The sequence below is a fragment of the Puntigrus tetrazona genome, chromosome 22 (genome assembly GCF_018831695.1).
Source record: "Puntigrus tetrazona isolate hp1 chromosome 22, ASM1883169v1, whole genome shotgun sequence".
Taxonomy (NCBI): domain Eukaryota; kingdom Metazoa; phylum Chordata; class Actinopteri; order Cypriniformes; family Cyprinidae; genus Puntigrus; species Puntigrus tetrazona.
The window spans coordinates 15,735,636-15,753,452 of record NC_056720.1 but is presented as its reverse complement, the minus strand read 5'-3'; the positions used below and the strand labels follow the sequence as shown (position 1 = coordinate 15,753,452).

The 17,817-nt window shown below is 39.0% G+C and overlaps 1 protein-coding gene across 1 annotated transcript; it reads right to left on the bottom strand.

The window, feature by feature from the left end:
- Window positions 1-965: 965 nt before the first annotated feature.
- aspm (assembly factor for spindle microtubules) lies at window positions 966-17,552 on the bottom strand. The gene is given in 31 exon segments (XM_043223394.1): window positions 966-1,351; window positions 1,442-1,614; window positions 1,763-1,939; window positions 2,053-2,207; window positions 2,296-2,488; window positions 2,701-2,892; window positions 3,162-3,311; window positions 3,936-4,145; window positions 4,835-4,994; window positions 5,090-5,256; window positions 5,451-5,600; window positions 5,736-6,077; window positions 6,080-9,433; window positions 9,645-9,839; window positions 9,938-10,066; window positions 10,214-10,356; window positions 10,473-10,668; window positions 10,800-11,012; window positions 11,172-11,257; window positions 11,351-11,496; window positions 11,619-11,794; window positions 11,883-12,013; window positions 12,135-12,276; window positions 12,368-12,435; window positions 12,896-13,132; window positions 13,233-13,379; window positions 13,458-13,559; window positions 13,670-13,738; window positions 13,863-15,306; window positions 15,876-16,019; window positions 17,206-17,552. Coding segments are annotated over 31 exon segments (9,585 nt in total). The 5' UTR covers window positions 17,497-17,552; the 3' UTR covers window positions 966-1,248.
- Window positions 17,553-17,817: the final 265 nt, after the last annotated feature.

Here is a 17,817-nt window from a genome sequence, read left to right as displayed (position 1 = left end):
TAATTTGACAAAAATAAAAATAAATAAATCCCAAAATTACTGATGAAATAAGCACACTATCCCGTTTCCACAGACACGGCTTAAGCCTAGTCCTAGACTAAAATAGAAGTCTGAGCTGTTTTAACTGAAAGAAAATTGCACTTATTGATTTGTTTTGCATCATAATGCACACCAGTAATGATTTTACCTAAATGTCTTAACTGAACTGAAGCCTAGTCCTGTTAATGCTAAACCCTGTCTATGAAACCAGGCTCATATGCAGGTCAAATGCAGGTCAGTGACACTTTATGCGGTTAATAAAATGTGTGTATAAAAGACATCCTTTGTTTAATATCCTTTGTGTTGAATTTAGAAAGCAGAAACAAAATCCACAAGCCTGATTTTATGCAGAGGGAGTATATTTTTGTAATGCTCAGTTATTCTTGAATGATTCAGAGCCTCCGGTGTTGATTGACTCAGGACAGGAATGCGAAAAGCTACAATTTTAAATGCAAATTTACTTTTATAGCATATTTTATACTTTTATATTTCAACGATGCTTATATTTCATGCAAGATTAATCCACCTTTATACAAGCAGGCCTAATAAGTGTTTACATTACTTGCATGTGGAGGATCTGCCCCATTTGGACTTCATGCTCTCTGGGCTGCAACCATATCTACTTTGAATTATCTCAATGAGATGTTCATGTGAATCACACATGCTCAATATCATAGTAATTTAGTATTATATAATGTACAAGAAACTAAAATTATCAGTTCAAGTGATATTTTAGTTTTCAGGGGCTCTGTATGACCAAAAAAAAAAAAACTATTAAATGGGGCTAAGGGTCATAAGAACAATGTTTGTTAAAATGATCTTAGGTGCCACCTCCAAAGACCAGACTTGAAGAAGTTAAAAAAAAAAACACATTGGCTCACTCATGTTTTAATTCAGTCATTTCAGTCAAGAACGGCCTCAGAACATAAGCTGTGGTTCCTTTTAATATTCAGTTTGAGCACTTTACAATAAATCAGTTCCAAACTGCATTGTATTTACAAAAGAGCTAACATGCCATCTTTTAGGACAGACCCCTAATATGCGCCAATAAAAAAAAACAAAAAAAACTGTCATCCACAACATTTTGATAAAACAAAGTATTAAAAATATTCACAACACAAAAACACACAATATTTACAAGCGTGCGCAATTCTGAGCAACAATGAAACGCTTTGGCGGTGCAGTATAGAGTTTTCCACGCTGCAGTATTTAAGGCACGATAGCGAGAGCGTTAGCCAGCATCTGAATGGCACGAAGAGGATCCACGATGTCTTTTAATTTGTTACGCCGCAGAACCCAGTCAGGAGCAAACCTGAGGGAAATCAGAAGGTTGATGGGATCAGTGTCTCCCCCGTAACACAGACTATGGAAAAATATTTTATAGATGCAGTAAACCGCGTACCTGGCCACAGGTTTAGATTTTCGAGGGGTGGCTTGGAGAAGGAAACTTCCATTGAGAGAGGTGTTCATTTTCTGCTTGACTTTGTTCCTCTCGGCATCCATCTTGCATTTTCGAAGTGTAAGTCGGTAAATGCTGCGAATGCGATCCGAAACCTTTGAAAGTTTTCGAACCTCCTGTGTGAACAATGTTTAGAAATCAATTCTTTTAAATGCCGTTCAGATTGCTGCAGGCTCAATACAAGTGCGGGTGTATCGGCAGCACTTAAAAATAAGAAGAAAGATGATTGAACCCAGCTGCTCAAACAAAAAAAAAAACACCCACCACTGCTCTCCGTTCATCCTGGACTAAGAGGACCAAGAGAAAGCAAGCCTTGGTAAAGATGCTGCCACCTTTTTCTGCAACCTTATCTCCAGCCTTATCCCGGTAGATCTGCAGAAGATCCAGGAGGGTTTCTACAGAGTTGTCCACGTCATAAACAGCATCAATGGTTCGGTTGTACTGAAAAATATTGAATCAGCAAAATCAGCAATTACTTAATCAGCATATTAAGCGATTTCATACTAATTTGTAACTAACAAACCTAATTGCTTAATTATTTAAAGGCTACATACCTTTGACAAGTTGAGAAGAACTTGGATGGATAACGTGACGATCTCCATTGAAGGCACACTTCGGTTGCAGCTCCTTATCAGAGTGAAGATGGTGTGTGTCGCTCCGCTTTCAACAAGACGTTCGCAGCACTCGGGAGAAAGTCTTGTGGCAGTTTCTTTACAAAAAAAAAAAAAAAAAAAAGATAACGTTAACTATCATTTTATGAATCGACGAGCCTCGGAACTTTAAAAACAAGGTCTTACCCAAATGTTTCAAGGCCGCAAGAATGTAAGCATAATTCTGAAGCCCAAGAAGGTAGCTTAGCGCTGTTGTAGTCTTGTTACACAACTTGTCCTCTTCCTTCACCCCTCGATTTACTTCCCTGAGACGGTGCCTCATGGAAACGACTTTGCTTGTGTCATGCTGTTTTCGTGAACAATGACCCCTCCAGAGCGCCTTCAAACAATTAATTCTAATTAACAGTTGTCCAGCCAAAACACAAAACGTATCCAACATCTACACGAACACTTCTGAGGTCTAAAGAAACCAAGTAATACTGGTTTGAAAAAAAATATACATGCATTTTACTTGTATTATACATTGTAAGCATACGTAAATGTACGTTTTTAATAAGTCGGCTGTGTTTAAGTTCATTTAAGACACCATACCTGTGCCTTTATTATTGCACATTGTAGCCTCTCTTTGCGGCGTTTCAGAAGGAGCTTCCTAACGGCATGCTGGATAGTAGAAGCAGCTTTGTTGCGACGATGTAACCAAGTTCTCACTGCCCTCTGGGTCTTGACGATGCGATCTCGGTCTTTAAGGTATCTCCTCCTTTGCAGCTTCGCCCTAAAACATTGCTAAAAAGCATAGGGTAGAGAAAGAGGGAAATTTAAGTAATCTGTTACACTTATAAATAAACGGGGATATCTTGGTGTAGATAACGATGAAAGGGTACGCTGGTAACAAAGCAGGCAACAGATAAAAACTACACTTCTTTTTTTATTTACATATACAACGAATATTGTAACAATTCAAAGCGGGTTGAAAATCTGGAACTGCACAAAATCAAAACATGTACTAACTTCTCTTTAATTAAGCAATGATTTTATATTGATGATTAATGTACCTGGATGTATAGGACCAAAGAGATCTTCCTCTTGGCGGATTGAAGAGCCCAGTGTGCTCGCACAGCTCTCTGAATCCTTATTGCACAGAGATGATGGTAAACAGCTGCTGAGAAACGGTGGCGTCTCGCAGCGCAAACCATTTCTTTTACCTATGAAAGGGAACAGGTTAATACACACCAATTAGCATATTCTGTCCCATCAGCTAACTCAGGAGCCATGGATGGGCAATGAGTAACCTACTCCAAAGAGGTGGTCACTGAACAATTACTTTGAGGATAAGTTCACTTCCAGAATATAAATTCTGCCATTTACACTCCAATTGCTCAATCTTTGAGGTTTGTTTAACACAAAAGATATTTTGAAAAATGGCAGCATCCAAACAATAGACGAGCACCACTGACTTCCACAATATTTTTTCCTACTGTTATGGCTATGCCTTTTCTTTTTTCTTCTGGATACATATTTCTTTGACATTCCGTTTACTTTCATTTGCGAAATAAAATGTTTGGTTTTAGTACCATTTTGGCTTCACGTGTCCTTTATGTTCCTCTTTTCTGGTTAATTTGAATATGTAAGTTTATAACAAGCCAATGATGCTCATCAACCGTTTGTATACCAATCTTTTTTCATCGTTTTAAATAGAATAAAGAAACATTCTTGATTTGAGTAAATGGCAGAATTTTCATTCTGGAAGGAAACTAATAATTTAAATAGGCAATTCTTCAATTATTATTATATTGTCAATAACATTACTCATAGATATAAACACTTGCCTGTTGTCTCGCAAGCCGACCACGCCACAAAGCCTGAAGACGGAGAGCGGCGTTGTGTTGTCGTCTTAGATTTTCTTCTTTAATTCTGGCCAGCCGTAAAATTCGGAAATGGCGCTGTAGAGTTAGGGCAGCATCTCTCTGTTGGTGATATCGACATCTTTGGCTAAAGCCTCTGAAAGCTGACTGTATCTTCACAGCCGCTGTTATTTGCTGTGAAAAAGAACAGACTGATGGTTTAGTTTTGCTAAACAACATTTGTCAAAATATATCTGTAGGGAAAAAAAAAAAAGGATTGTTTTTTTTAATTGTATATCAAAGCGAAAGTTTTACATGTAGCAACAACACACAAAAAAAATTAATTGTTCAAAACTTAACCAAAATAAATACTTTGCATCATTGTGTTGCTTGTATTGCCATGTCATAATTTTCTGTAACATTGACTGATAACCGTTTCCCTGAAACTTTTTTTTATCTGCAAATAAATATTAGTTAGACAGTGTGTATTTACAGATCAATGTCAATGCCATCACTGCACAAAGTCTATTTTGCTTACCGGAATTTATACAAACTGGTGAAAAACAGTGTGGCATTTCAAAGTTCAAAGTTCATCAACATTTAAAGGTGCATTTAAGTTAGTTTTTTTTTTCCTTATTAAAAAGTGGGTCGCATCACGATTACGTAAGCAGCCAAATACCGCTAACTATATCTCAGTAATCTATTATTATTATTCACTACTTCCCCTCATAGAATATGCTAATGTTAGTTGATTCACATTTCTTCATTGTAATGCTGCTTCCGCACAAGTAGGTGTCAGTATGTAAGTGCCCCTTAAAAGCAGAACAAAAAAAGGAATTCCTTTATAATAAATAATTATTGATTCCCAGGAAAAGAACAAGTACCTTTTTAATGGAATCTCTCACTCTTTGACCTCTCCACAAAGCCTGGATGTACAGAACGGACTTTCTAAACCTCAGGAAGTCGGCATGCTGTTTTCTGGCAGTTAGAGTTTCCCTCCATCGTTGCTGAATGACTCGGACACTGTGCTGGACTGCTAGAAATCTTAGAGTAGGGTAGAGGACAACTGGTCATGTTGCGACTCCAACCGACACAAATTAAAAACTGAAAAGAATAATAAAATCTCCTTTATTTGTTACCTTGAACGCTGGCGTCTTGCTTGAATACACCGACCGATGGTTGCAACAGCGGCTTGTTTTAAAATGTAGTTTCGTCTAGCTGTGCGTCCTCGAAACCAGGCCTGAATTTTCAGAGCAGCTTGCGCTCGCATAGCATGTTGTCTCGCTTGATAAGCCCGAAATGCTGTCTGAGATAATCCAAACATTAAAAAAAATAATAAATAAAATCTAATTATGCACTTAAATCCTAAAACCTAAAAATGATCTTCAACAAAAGCATAAGTGCATACTACAATAAACAGAAGCAGGATTTTTGCAGTAACGTGCTACAGATTTCACACGAAAAAAAAAAGTTTAACCAAATGCAATTTAACATGCTTACTTGTATCACAACAGCGGACTTTCGCAGTTGAAGAAACTGTTCACGCTCTCTTTGGCAGAGTTGGAAAGCTCTGTAATGCTTCTGTATAACCAAAACAGATTCCTTGAGATGCTGAAACCTGCATCTTTCAATCATCCCCCGATAATGTGCCTGTTCGAGGGTTTAAAATAAAAAAATAAATCATCAAGTTTTGCTTTCCCAGTTAAATCTGCTTTAAATTTCCAAAGTTATACAAGATAAACAACAAATGGCAAACACAGAATACAAGTATAGTCAATTGCATACCTGAATCGTGATGACACTTGAACGCAATTTCTGAAATCTTCTGTACTCAATGTGTCCACGCACTCTGGCCTGAAGTACTTTTACATTCTGGAGCGTCTTTAGATAACTGCTCCTCTGCTCCACTGTTGCTCTATGAGATCTGTAATGCTTTTGGAGAGTAAGAGTTGCAGCCTGCAAATTGCGGTATCTTCTCCGGTCTGCAAACATTCTGTATTGAGCTTGCAACGTCAGGACACTTGAGCGGAGCAACAGGTAGCGCTTGCGGTAAACATGCATGCGCACAACAGACTGAATCTTGATTGCAGCCCACTTTCTTTTTGCAAGTTTCCTCACTAGCATTCCGCACGCAACGCAGATTGCAAGGTAAGCGTAGCTTGCTTAAGAGCAACAAAACCATTCCGATCTTTCTTCACCAGTTTACACGATCTGTACCACTTTTGGATGATAGTTGCGCTTACTTGCATCCTGGCATGCTGAACTCTGGCACAATGGCCTCTGTAAACAGACTGAATCGTGATCGCTGCAGCCTTTTCTTTCAAGAAACGCTGTCGTTGGACAGCCATTCTTAGGTAGGACTGGATGGCTCTTGCGGCCTTGGTCCGTCTGGCGAGTTCTCTCCCCTTCATCCCTCTGAAAGACTTCTGCAGGCATACAGCGGCATTTCTTACCTGCTGGTATCTACACATCTGCTCGTCTCGAAGTTTCAGGGCTCGAAATCTCTGCTGGAGAACCCTGGCTGCCCAGCGCTGTCTCTTAAATGTTGAGCTCCGCTGGTACATCCGGAAAGCAGCCTGTATAACAATGGATGCTTCTTGCTTTTCTGCCAATCGTCTCCTTGAATAATGTCCTCGAAAAGCTGCTTGAATGACAACAGCTGACTTTCTGAAACGTAGAAAGTTCTCACGATCTGCTCTAGCCTGAATGCATGACCTGTAATGGCTCTGGATAATGATAGCCGACAACCTCATGGCCTGGTACTTAACCATCTCTTTGTGTCTCCTAAAACAAGACTGAATCAAGACAGCTGCTTGATGCTGTTGTAGCAGTTGCCTTCTAACTTTTAGACCTCTGTAACATGCCTGAACAACAAGTGCACCTTGGCACAGGTCAAGAAAATGCTTTCTCTGCTGTTTTGCTACATTGGTGGCACGGTACCTTTGCTGAATAACAATGGCAGCGCATTTCATAGCTAAATACCGTTTACGAGCACTGTAGGATTTGAAAGTTGCCTGAATGTTGATGGCAGCTTGATGCATTTGCTTCATAGTCTGTCTGGACTTCATGCCACGATAGGCTGCTTGCAGAATCACGGCAGCACTCTTCTGTTCCCGCAGAGCCGCTACCTCTCGTTTCATCATTTTGTTTGCTCTGAAACGCTGCTGAACAGTACAGGCTGCCCACTGAAGTCGCTGGAAACGCAACTTGAGGATGAGTTTTCTCACATGGGACTGAATGACTGTCGCAGCTTCATGTTCTCTTCGGATCTGTCGCCGGACCTGCATTCCTCTGAAAGTTGCTTGGATTGCAACAACAGCTCGTCGTTTAGCAAAATAATGTCTACGATCGCGCCTTGCTACCAAAACAGATCGATAGTGTCGTTGACAGAATCCAACAGCAGCTCTGATGGACAAAAAGCGCTTTCTTTGTTTATAGGCAAGGTACTTGCGTTGAATGACTGTGGCTGCAAAGTTCATCCTAGCGATGTCACGCCTTGTACGGTTTCCTCTGTAAATAGCTTGAATTGCAATTGCACTACGCCGTAGCTTCAAAAAGCTCTCTCTTGCCTCTTTTCTCAGTAGATGGCACCTGTATTGCCTCTGTATGACCAATGCAGCCAGCTTCATAGCTTGGAATGGCACTCGAGTTCTGTACATTTTGTACATTGACTGAATCACAGCGGCTGCTTTATGCTTTCTATTGATTTCTTTTCTTACCCTCATCCCTCGGTACACAGACTGCAACGTGATGGCTGCTGCTCTCAAGGAGCAAAACCTTTTACGTTGCTCCCTTGTGCTTACAACTGCTCTGTATTGCTCCTGAATACGAATAGTGGCATTTCTGAGAGCAAGGTAATCACGGCGTTGCTTGTAAGCTCTGTATGTCTTCTGGATCATTCTTGCAGATGTGTGTCTTTCTGCAGTCTGTTTTCTCACTCTCATTCCACGGAAAGCTGACTGTATACGTATGGCAGCTGTCTTTAGGGCAGCATATTTCTTTATGACAGCATTTTTAGTCATTGTTGCCCGAAATCGCTGTTGTAAAATGGATGCGGCCCACTGCTGTCTTTGGTACTTCTTGAGTTGGGAATGTCCACGGAAATGTGCCTGAATCACTGTTGCAGCTTGGTGAGATTTTCTTAAGTTGTTGCGAACTTTCATTCCCCTAAATGCTGACTGAATAACTACAGCAGCATTTTTCATTTGCAAGTAAGTAGCTTGCACGCTTTTGCCAACTCTGTAGGCTCTGTATTGCTGCTGTATGATGATAGCTGCACACTTTGCAGCAAGAAAGGCAATGCGTACCTTATGCATTCGGAATTGAGCTTGAATGACAGTAGCAGCTTGATGCTTTCGTTGTAGATTTTGCCTCACTTTGGAACCCCGATAAATGGCCTGTAGAGTTATAGTAGCCTGCCTCAAATGGATATAACGGCTTCTTTCCAACCGTCCCAGGGCTATAGCCCGATGGCGTTGCTGAAGGACAAGAGCAGCACATTTTAGAGCCAAAAACCTCTGACAGCACATATGTGCTCTTATCACTGATTGAATCAAAGTTGCGGCTTTATGTTTCTTCTTCAGTTCTTGTCTTGCTTTCTTGCCACGATAAGCACTTTGTAGCACAATGGCTGCTCTTTTGATTTCAGTGTATTCTGCGTGCACCTTCCGTCCATCTCTGAAGGCTTTGTAATTTCTCTGAATGACTACGGCAGCATGTTTCATTTCCAAAAACCGTGTCTGTGCTGCATATCTACGATAGTTGGACTGAATGATTCTGGCAAATCTGTGGAGTTGACTGATCTTGCTCCTCTCAGTTCGTCCTCGCCAAATTGCTTGGATTGTCACTGAAGCGAGTTTAAGAGCCATATACTCTTTTCGTAATTTGTCTCCAAGTACTTTCGCTCTGTATCTCTGTTGCAGAACAATGGCTGATCTTTGTAAGCGTAAATAGTGCCTTTCAGCTATAAACCGCCTGAAAGCAGTTTGAATCATAAGTGCAGCTTGGTGGTGCTGAGCCATAGATCGCCGGACCTTCCAGCCACGGAAAGCTGCTTGTAGAGCAAGCACTGCCGATTTAATTTTGAAGTATCTCTTCTGTTCTGCTTTCCTTAGCAAGCATGCTCGGAACCACCTCTGAATTGCGACTGCATTTTGCTTCATTTTAGATACATGTTGTCTGACAAGGTAGGCCCTGAATGAACTCTGAATGACAGTTGAAGCATTGTGCCTTTTCTTTAAAGTCTGGTACTTGCATCTTTGAAGGTGACCTCTAAACCATGCTTGAACACAAACGGTTTTGTTTTTCAAATCCAGGTACTGGGTTTTACAACGCTGCATTCTGTACCATGCTTGAATGCGTAAAGCTGCGGCATTTCTTTCCAGCAATTTCTTCGCATGCCACTTCCGGAAAGCTGCTTGGATTATAGAGGTGGCATGATTTTTCTTTAGAAGACTTTGAATCCTCCAAGCTTTGTATGTTTTCTACGGGAGGATATTTTAATTAAGATTAGCCATCTAGATACACATCTATAATTGATCTATTTGGCTAACTGCTGAAATATGTAAATTTGAAAAAATGAAAAAACTGAAAAATTTGAAAAAAAAAAAAAAAAAAAGTACATTTTTATGCATTTTACTAGGCACAGCAATACAGGATGAGCTGTATTACATATTTTCTTAATCATGAATATACCTGAATTACAGTTGCAGCTGCATTTTTAAGAGCAAGCCGTTTCTTATTTTTCAGCACTCTCAACTTTTCCTGTGCAACGTATCCTCTCCAGAATGTTTGGATCATGATGGCTGCCTTATTCTGTCTGATCATTCTTCTTCTCAAGATGAATTTCCGCACAAGGGCTTGGATTTTAGTAGCAGCCAGGTTCCTTTCCTGTGAATGTAGAGCATATTCAATAGAAGACGAAAAAAAATAAAAATAATCTATAGAACAGCAATGGTACAAGCAGCTTAAAAACTGAAAAACGTTACCTGAATTAGCTCAATGTCCTTCTGTAGCTTATATCTTCGCCATGCACCTTGGATGACCCGGGCTGCTCTTGTTTCATTGCGGAGATCCAAAAGACGGGCACAGAGGAAGGAGAGGTAGCATGTGACAACCTGAAAAAAAACCAACAAACAAAATCCTTATACAATATATTCATATTCATGATATAAAAAGTATTTCTACACAACCTCAGTGTACCTCCCAAGCAAGTATGTTTTGCTGATAACCCAAAATGTGGAAGGGATTACAATTATTTTTACCTTTTCATTTGGGATAGTGTTGGACATATCCTCTGGATTTATCATAGCAGGCACACCTCCAAGATAAGAAACAGCAGTGTTCACCAACTGGAAGTTTTTTCTCTCATTCTCAAGTAGCTCTCTGAAGTTCACTGATGGGGATTCTGAGGAGAATAATAAATGGCAAAAAATAAATAAATATATTTCACAAAATAAAGACACTTATTTATCATACTATTATAGGAATGCTTAAGCAAAAAAAATTCAAAACTCAAATTACCAGTTTGTAAATTTTCAAAAGAACAGTCAGAGTCAGTTGAGGAGTTATTGAGCTCCACTTTGCCACGATAACCACATTCAATGGTCTGTGTTGTGCTCTGTTGAATCTCTTCTGCGGGGAGATGACCAGGATGGTAATGATGAATGAGGTAGCACAGGACACGGCCATCTGAGAATGACACCGTGAAATTTTCAGCCTGGAAAAATAATGGAGAGGTTTTGTTCAGAGAAGGATCCGATGCAGGATACCTCATTAAAAACATGTATTCTTAACCTTCTGCAGAGTGAATAAGCAAGCAATTGATTTTATTTCTTTATTGTGACTCACCTTTATGTTGTAGAACTCACAAACAGCATTGACCCAGTCCATAAGCAATGTTACTTTTTGGCTGGGATGTTCAAATGCTCGCCTTGACTTCATCCTTGTCACTGCAACCCCACTGTTAGCCAGTAATGAGGCCAGCTTCTGTTTAGTCCTCCATGTTTTCCTGAGAAAACTGATTTCCTCTTTGAGTTGATTCTCATCGAGTAGCACTTCCACCTATGGAAATTAAAGTACATCAGAATGTAACGTCATTATTTAAAAAGCTCACACATAGAATATTGGTAGATAAAAATTAGCAACATTAAAACTAATTATTTATTTAAATAATGTTTAAAAAAGGGACTGGAAAATGGGTTATTCGACCCTGGTTGATACCTGGAAGGCAAATATGATTTTCCACAGAAGGTTTAGGGTCTTTTCCCTGTGTCCATCCACAATGTCTCTGGAGTCAATGTTCACTCCTTGAAGATAAATTGAAGCAAAGTCAGAGGGGTTTTTTTGTTGTTGCCCAGATTATAAAAGACATTGCTAGTTTTTACCGTCTTGAAACTCACCACGCTCATCTTTAAGATCAACACCTTTGTTTTTGAGAACCTGTAGTGCAACGTCAACATTGTGTACTTTCTGAAGGCGGCTAATAGCAGGAATCCGCAGCTTTCTAGACAAAGTCCAGTCCAGATTGAAGAGCTCCATTACACGTCTGAAGATGAACACAGAAACATTTTGTGAATAGAATGGTATTTTAAGTCAAATCTAAATATTAGCTTGGGTAACAACATTCCATTATGACGCACGAACAACAATTCTCAAAATCAAACATACACCAAACGAATGCCACATCTCAAATCAACAGCAAGATTCTTCACAGCAAAGTTGAACTCATCCAGAGGAGTCTGAACATGGGATACTGCTAGGCCCAAGTGGCTGAGGTGCCGTGACAAAATGCCTTCACCGCTCAGGAAGTCCCGAGAAAATGCCAGTAGCAGATCTTTGCTTGACTGTAGGAAAAATATATATATTTTAAAAATCACACTATTGTGAAATTAGTGGTTTTAACCACCTTTATTCTACATAAAACCCACATACCTTAAATTCAGCATCCATGCAGAACAAACAAGGATCATGTTCGATCAGTCTAGACTCTTTGGCTTTATCCAGAAAGCAGACCAGCAGAATTAGCTTCTTCAGAGTGAAGCGAGAGAGCGCCTCCTCGTGGCCTGATGAAGGAAAGTGAAAAAATAAAGCAGCTGCTATTACAGACACGCTGTTTGTAAAGTACTAACAATATTAATTATTAATAAAAAAAAAACGAATAAGTAATCAAATTATTTTAGTTACCATCTCTGTATAAATTGGGCACTTTATTGTGTCTGTACTCAGCGGCTATGTCTGGGTTCCACAGCAGACGTCCAAGAATAAACATGGCCAGTCCCATGACGTCGTTGTTGCTTTCAAGTGATATTAGTTCTCCATAAATTGTCTGAGACAAAAAGGAATGGGTAAAACATGTGGCCAACCGATACCTTTTTTCCTTTTTTGAACATTATGCTTTCACAAAGAGAAATAAATACCTCAAGTCCTATTCGCAGCCAAAGTGGATTGTATGATATCAGCCAGTTAAGAACTTTCTGACGCTCACCTGCGAAATAAATACAAAAGGTGAAAAATTAGACAAAGATTCACCATGATAGGTTTGCAGAGAAATAAAACAAAACAGTAAGAGTGTTTTAAGTAGTATGGTTGTTTTTAATTTATAGTATTATTCAGGAAGGGAAAATTAAATTGATAAACACTGACAGTAATTTTAAAATATTATAATTTAAAATTTTAAGTATCATGGTTTCCACAGAAATATTAAGTAGGACAAATGTTGATCATAATAAAACAAGCTTCTTTAGCACCAATTCAGAAAATTACAAATATATAGACAGACAAAAAGACAGAGAATATATTTTAAATTACAATAGTATTCAACACAAATCACCATTATATTGCATTTATTTGATCAAAAAATAGTCTTGTTGAGCATGTGGCAAGATTTCAAGACAAGATTTCCCACGTCCCACAACGACAAAACATTTATCGTTTGCATCTCATACCTATGTCCTTCCAGAGATGTCTGTCCTTTCGCACAAGGAGCCTTTTGGCTTCTACTTCCAGCTCCAGCCTCTGGATGGCCTTCACCATGGTGTCTGAAGTAAAAAGCTTGCAAGCTGCTCTTCGAAGGCGGTTTAGCCGTTGACGGGCTGTGTAGGTTCTAAAAGACATCTCTTCTTTTGTTGGTGCTTTGGGTATGTTGAATTTGTCGTTCCCCATAGTTAAAGACAAAGCATTCACTGAGACACAATAAAGAGAAAGAAAGATGTTAGAGTGCTGCTGAATTTACTTAAAGCAAAATATTCTAGACACTACATAAAAGAAAACAATAGAGCCCACCTTTAGTAACTTCGGTAGCAACTTTGAAATCATCAGGAGTGAGAACATAATTCATCCACCAGGTAAAGCCCCGCTCCTGCTTCTCAATCCATCGCTCATCATAAAACATGTTCTTTGCAGCAAATGGCAGAGGATGCCTTGGTATAGCTGTCAAGATTGTACAATAAGCAACGTATGCCATTTAAAACACAACAAAAATCAAAGAAAGAAGCCATAAAAACATACCAGTCTGTAATGGCTTTATAAAGGTCAGTTTGGTCTGCGCTACAGCCACTATCCTTGAAGGCTTTCGACTCGAGCTGCTCTGTGACTTCACAGACCGGCCATCTATAGGAGTGAAATACATTTAAAATGGTATCCCTGGTCATACTAAAACTTGTAATACACTTATTTTAAGACATGCCAACCTAAAAAGAAGGAAGACGATGTATTCTTACCTTTTTGAGTCGTTTTTGGAGAGGATTTCTTAGGTGGTGGTTTTGTGGACTTTCTTGAGCTTGATGGAGCTTTAAGGAGAAAAAGTTCTCAACTTGTACAATGTCCGAATATCTCATAATACATGCCAGAGTGAATTAGATAATGCATATTAGGTTTTTAGTATCACAGGCACAATGAGGACACTTGACTTACCTATAGCTTTGCGTTGGTGTCCAGATGTTGACCTTGATGTGAACGTTCTTTCATGGCTTGGTCTCTCTGACGCATGTGCCGGAGCACGACATTTTTTTGCTTGGACGTTTGTCTTGTCTTCTGACTGCCCTCTCAAAAACTCATCACTTTTTCTCTTTTTACTCTGCACAGATGTCCTGCTTTGCACAGGAAACTGGTCCTGATGGCGACCTGGTTGCACTTTATCAAAGACGTTAACAGCTGCTAACTCCAGACCGCTAGACGGACTGCTAGTAACTGCGGTGAAAACTTGAGGTCGTATTGGAGATATCGAAGACAAAACCTGTTCAGGAGGGGATAACTTTGAGGTTGGCTTCTCTTTCCTGACCTGCATTGAAGTTACAGAAAATTTGGACTCTAGTGCCACATCTGGACTTGAATCCGAGCTGATGACAGGTAAAGCACTGTCAGGAGAACTTGTGTTGGATTCTGCATTACTAGCTTCCGAGAGCTCCAAGGTCTTCTCCAAGAGTCTGCGCCTGGATGTTTTCTTCTTACGCATGCCTGGACTCTCAACAGAAGCTTCTGGTTTGCCTTTGGTCACTGTGGTAGAATTCACAGGAAACTTCTTGGGACCATCTGGAGCTAGAGCATCATCCACTTTATTCAGCTTGGTCACTGTGGCGGTGCTAAAAGGTAACCTAAATGCATCATGTTTTGATTCAACATCTTTGATTCTGTTGGGTTTCACACAGTAAGTCAGCCTTGGGTGAGTCACTTCAAACGGTGGTGAAATGACAGCGGTCGCTCTAAATGAGCTTACCGGATCCGTTTTTTCAGACTCGAGAGAATCGGAAAAATCAAAGCTAGAGCAAGCATTAGGTGGACTCACAGCATGCGACAGATCTGAGCCTATAACATCCAGAGCATCTTTTACAGACAAAGATGGTTTCTCTGGCTCTCGACTTTGATCTTGTGCAAATTGTCCAATCACAGGAAGTGGACTCTGAAAGCATGACGACAATGGATTTCCAAACCTCTCTGGGGTGCTGGAAGGGGAGAGGGTTTTATTCAAAACCCTTGTGATTTCTTTGCACTCTGCTTTACGTAAAAAAGGCACATCCTTGTTATCGGGTGTATCCAAAAATCTCTCTGCTGGTACTAAGACAACCACTGGTGAGTTCTTCTGCAAATGCACATCATCAAATTTTTCCGTCAAAAAAACAGGCTTTGACATCTCAGGAGTCAAGGATGGGGCATTCGTCCTAAAGGCATTGGACCCATAGGCAGGCTGTTGCTGGTTTAATGGCGACAACGGGTTGGATGTACTATGTTTTCTGTACTGTGACTGACGCGAGACATGAAATGTCTTATTTGCAGTCTTCTTCGGCATCGAAGACACTTTCTTCTCCTTTGAGGGGGCCAAGACACCTTTTTTTGATTTAATTGAATCCCATAAGCTTTTCTGCAAAACAAGAATTTGAATGCACTCAAAATTATACTAAAACACACAGGGCAAGCATACCTATGAAGCATATTATCATTTCTGAACTCAGTTTTATATTATATTATTAAAAAAAAAAAATCCTACTTGATATACATCCTGAGACAATATAATAATAATTTTAATTAAACATGAGGTGGGTTTATTGGGAATGGGGGTGTGTTTCCCAGGTAAAAAATACAAGTACACTTCCATAACGTAATTAAAGTGCTCTATTTTCATGCAATAATTTATGTACTTAATATACTAAAAATGAAAAATATAGCACTTTAATTACATCATGGAAGAGTACTTGTTTTTTACCTTTGAAAGCGTACAAATATGCATGCATTTAATAATATACATCTTAATTAAAATATATTTGTATTATGATGTAGGCAAATCTTTTATTTTAACCTATCTTTTTGTAATGAAACCAAGATCTTGCGCACTAAAAATGTCAATATAGATTTTGCTGAGTTAATAGGTTCCTTCACCCCATTCTCTGTAAATTTCAAAAATAAAAACAATCAGAGTCAGAGAGACATTACCTTTTTCTTCTTTGTTGCCTCTGCTTTTCCAAGCAAAATCGCCTGGTGTTTGACAATTCCATTTGCAACGAAGCTGAGGAGTTCTCGAACTCCGCCTTCTTCCACTGGTGTCCAAGTGACAGTTAAAATAATGCTGTCTTCAGGCTAAATTTTTTTAAAAATACACGTTAAGTAAGTTTGGAATGGCTAAATTTACTTTACTTTGGTGCAGCTCCAAATGAGATATTTAGCAGAATATTAATCCAGCTCTTTTCCACACAATAAAAGTAAATATAAACTCTCTGGGCCGACAAGCTTCAAAAATGAAAAATCAGCATAAAAGTAGATTCAACTCATGCACAATATTCCATAGTTGCATTTGTTTTGTTTTTTTTTTTTTTTTTAACACAAAATTATTAATCTTCTCAACCTCCGCATATATTGAAAAACAGATCAACCAGATGTGTCAAGAAGCATCACATCTGGTTCAACATCAGCTACTATGCCCAATGTTATTACTTCTCATGCATTTTGCATGTTTTAATTTGCGTTTTAATCAATAACAAGGTTCTAGTTTTGAACATGCTCACATTTATACAGCACAAAGTTATGTTTGAGGGGATTTCGGCCCTTACGAAAAAGAACCGTTTTACAACATATTAACCCAAAAAACATGGTTACTATAGCTAAAACATACTAACCACAAATTAACCATGGTTTTGCTAAACTAACTATAGTTCAACCATGGTATTTGTAGTAAAACTGTGGTTGCACAAATGGCAATCAATACAGCAAAAATACTACTTTACGTAAGGGACTGAATTATGACTTAGTAAATAATAATTACATTTAAGACATAAATGATGTTTCAGAAAACTAATTTAAAGTCATATGTATCTTATGGTACTTGAGTTAGACATCTTCAGGGACGTAAACACACTCCCAAATATCTCCTGTGCGTTCCACAGAATACAAAAATAATATATATATATATATATATATATATATATATATATATATATATATATATATATATATATATATATATATATATATATATACACACACATACATACATACATACATAGCTGAATTAATAACAATTTTCAATTCTTGGTGCATTATTTCTCTACATATATCAAAAAAGCTTTGTGCGTGTGTGTGTATTCTGTAATCTGAATAAAATCTATTCTTTTAAATCGCGCTAAACTTTCTCTCATTGCCATAGCACAGGACGATAACTTAGTAACGTTGCTTAAAACGTTAATGTCATTTAACATTAACAGAGTTTGTCTGCTTCATTTAGCTGGAAAGCATCATTTAGACACAAAAGCTTCTCGTATGCGCTTACCTGTATGGTAAAAGACGTCTGGTCGACCGAAAAGCCTTTGGATGCTGCAATTTTTTCCACAGTGACTGTCGTTGTCGCATCCTCGGTGGGATTTTCGATTCGTAAAGGCAACGATTTTGCCGATCCCAACTTGATCGTCCCAAATGACACGAAAGGAGCCCTGGAGAACTGAAGCAAACTCAGCACAGGAATTGAAGTGTTGTTCTCCTTGCCGGGTTTTTCGCGACTACACTGAGAATCAAATGTTGGACTAAAATCCAAACATTCCGCTTTCGCGACTTTAAAAGACATGTTTTTAAACTCATCTAAATGAACAACGTTTCGGTACGTCCATGTGTTAGCGCTAGCGAGATACTATACCGTTTAGTGCGTGCGTAGTGGATTGTTTGAATTTGAGTACAGACCAGGCGGCCAATCGGCTGGTTGCAGCTGATGGAATTGTCCAATCACTGAGAGGAAAATAAAACGCTAACCAATCAAAGTTATAGGATTCCTTTAAAAAATATGTTGACACGCCCACAATGCAGGAAGCTGCTGCTGCACGTTGAAATGTTGTTCGGTCAAGGCTCTTGCAGTTGATGCTGCATGTATGAAAATGTATGAAGATAAAAA